The sequence below is a fragment of the Carlito syrichta genome, unplaced genomic scaffold (genome assembly GCF_000164805.1).
Source record: "Carlito syrichta isolate Samal-C Ts95f unplaced genomic scaffold, Tarsius_syrichta-2.0.1 Scaffold289261, whole genome shotgun sequence".
Lineage (NCBI taxonomy): Eukaryota > Metazoa > Chordata > Mammalia > Primates > Tarsiidae > Carlito > Carlito syrichta.
This window is the reverse complement of record NW_007233357.1, coordinates 44,081-45,940: the sequence shown is the minus strand read 5'-3', so window position 1 is coordinate 45,940 and position 1,860 is coordinate 44,081. Positions and strand designations below refer to the sequence as shown.

The 1,860-nt window shown below is 44.1% G+C and overlaps 1 protein-coding gene across 1 annotated transcript in view; it reads right to left on the bottom strand.

Moving 5' to 3' along the window:
• Window positions 1–1,860, bottom strand: part of LOC103256337 (alpha-1,2-mannosyltransferase ALG9) — a gene marked incomplete at its 5' end in the record, with an annotated part of 67,309 nt that overhangs the window by 22,448 nt on the left and 43,001 nt on the right. Inside the window, one exon of the mRNA XM_008054224.2 lies at window positions 1,044–1,174. Within this exon, the coding sequence (XP_008052415.2) occupies window positions 1,044–1,174 (131 nt within the window). The remainder of the gene's footprint in view (window positions 1–1,043; window positions 1,175–1,860) is intronic.

Below are 1,860 nucleotides of genomic sequence, written 5' to 3'. Positions count from 1 at the left end.
TAGTCCGCCCCTCCAACGGTCTGAGGGACAGTGAACTGGCCCCCTGTTTTAAAAGTTTGAGGATCCCTGCTACAGACGCATGCCACCACACTCGGCTAGTTTTTGTGATTTACCCGGTCTCACCAAGTTGCCCAGGCTGGTCTCAAACCCCCAGGCACAGGCAATCCTCTCACTTTGGCCTCCACTTTGGGATTACAGGCTAATCTAAAACTTCTGATAATGGTGAACTAAAAGTAATACATAAATAACATCACTTAAAATATGTATACATTCTTTGGCACTTCCGATATATTCTAGTTCCTCAGACTTAAACCCAGTACTTGCGTTCACTTAGTTTTCTAGAGTCCTGTCCTAGGCCCGGTCCCAGTTTCTGAGCCCCAGACCTGCCTCTCAGGACTTGGACCTCCGCCTTTTGCTTTCTTTCAGACCTCTTGGCTTCTGGGCTCTGCCTACCAGACCTCCCTGGACTTAACTCCAACTCTGTTCACCTGGACCTCTGCTCACAGACACCCTGATACCTCTAACTCATCTTCATTACACCTTCACCTGAATATCCTGATCTTCTCTTTTCATAATTGAGACTTTTGAAGAGTCAATCAAGCCCTGGTCCACTTGGTCTCTCTAAGATCTAATAAGGCCAACTCTGGCCAAGCCTTGAGCCTAAAAATAATGAACATTAACTTCTAGCTCCTCAAAGGACATATTCAATCTTAACAGTGCCTGAATATTCTCAGTTAAGACAGCCAAAGTTGGTTGCCAAAACTAATCAATGTCAAACACTTATTTGAGTTTTCTTCAATAGATCTGTTTTACTTAGATTCTTTCATTTGGATGACACCAGAATACATTTTGCATTCTGGTACCTTAAAAAAGAGCTCTTTTAGATTTCTCTGGAAACTGAACAAAAAAAAGATGTGTTGGACCCGAATAAAAATAAAGTGATAGCTACTAGACTCAGCCTAGTGCTGGAAGTTATTCAATCCTAGAACCCAATTTGCACCCTTACTACTCCTAGTATATCTTGTAGGATTAAAGCCACATACCTAGATGCATCGAGGAATGGTTTATAGGCCAAGCTGATCCAGTCTTCCTTATTGGAGGAATACCTTGGCTCCCGGGGTGTTTCCTGCATGGTGTCCAAATCCACTAAATAATGGCATTTACTGATATCAATCTGAAATTAAGAAAGGCCAACACTTCATTAGTAATTGCAAAGGTCCCTTAGGGTAAGGAACATCGGTTACAATCCTAAGAATTCCCACAGGGTTTTAGAAGAACAAATATCCAAGTCCTCAGACAACGTTGCCTATACTCTCTCCACTGAGATAAGAATGTTGGACTATCTTCAAGTATGTTCCAAATATACGTGTAAGCTTTGGGTGGTCTGACTCTAGTTTGAGTTCTTGAGTTCCTCTAGCTTCACAGGTACTTCTGAAGCCACCACAAGTCCACAAACTACCTATCTTCTTCTGCTCACTATTGTGTCATTCTGGTCTGTCACCTCTTATTCCAGAGACTGGAAGGGCATGACTAAACATAGATGCTTATGTGTGAGAAGCCCTGACTCTCCTGAAAGAGTTGTGGGAGGTGAGACCACACATCACAGGTGGTACAGAAATATCAAGCATATCAACTCCTTCAAAAATTCAACAGAAGCCGGGCTTGGTGGCTCAGCCTGTAATCCCGTGCTTTGGGAGGCTGAGGTGAGTGGATTGCCTGAGCCCGCGGGTTCAGGACCTGCCTGGGCAACTTGGCGAGACCTCATCTCTACAATAAATCAAAAAATTAGCCGGGCATGATAGCGCACACCTGTAGTTCCAGCTACTTGGAAGGCTGAGGTGGAAGGATCACCGGAGCCCT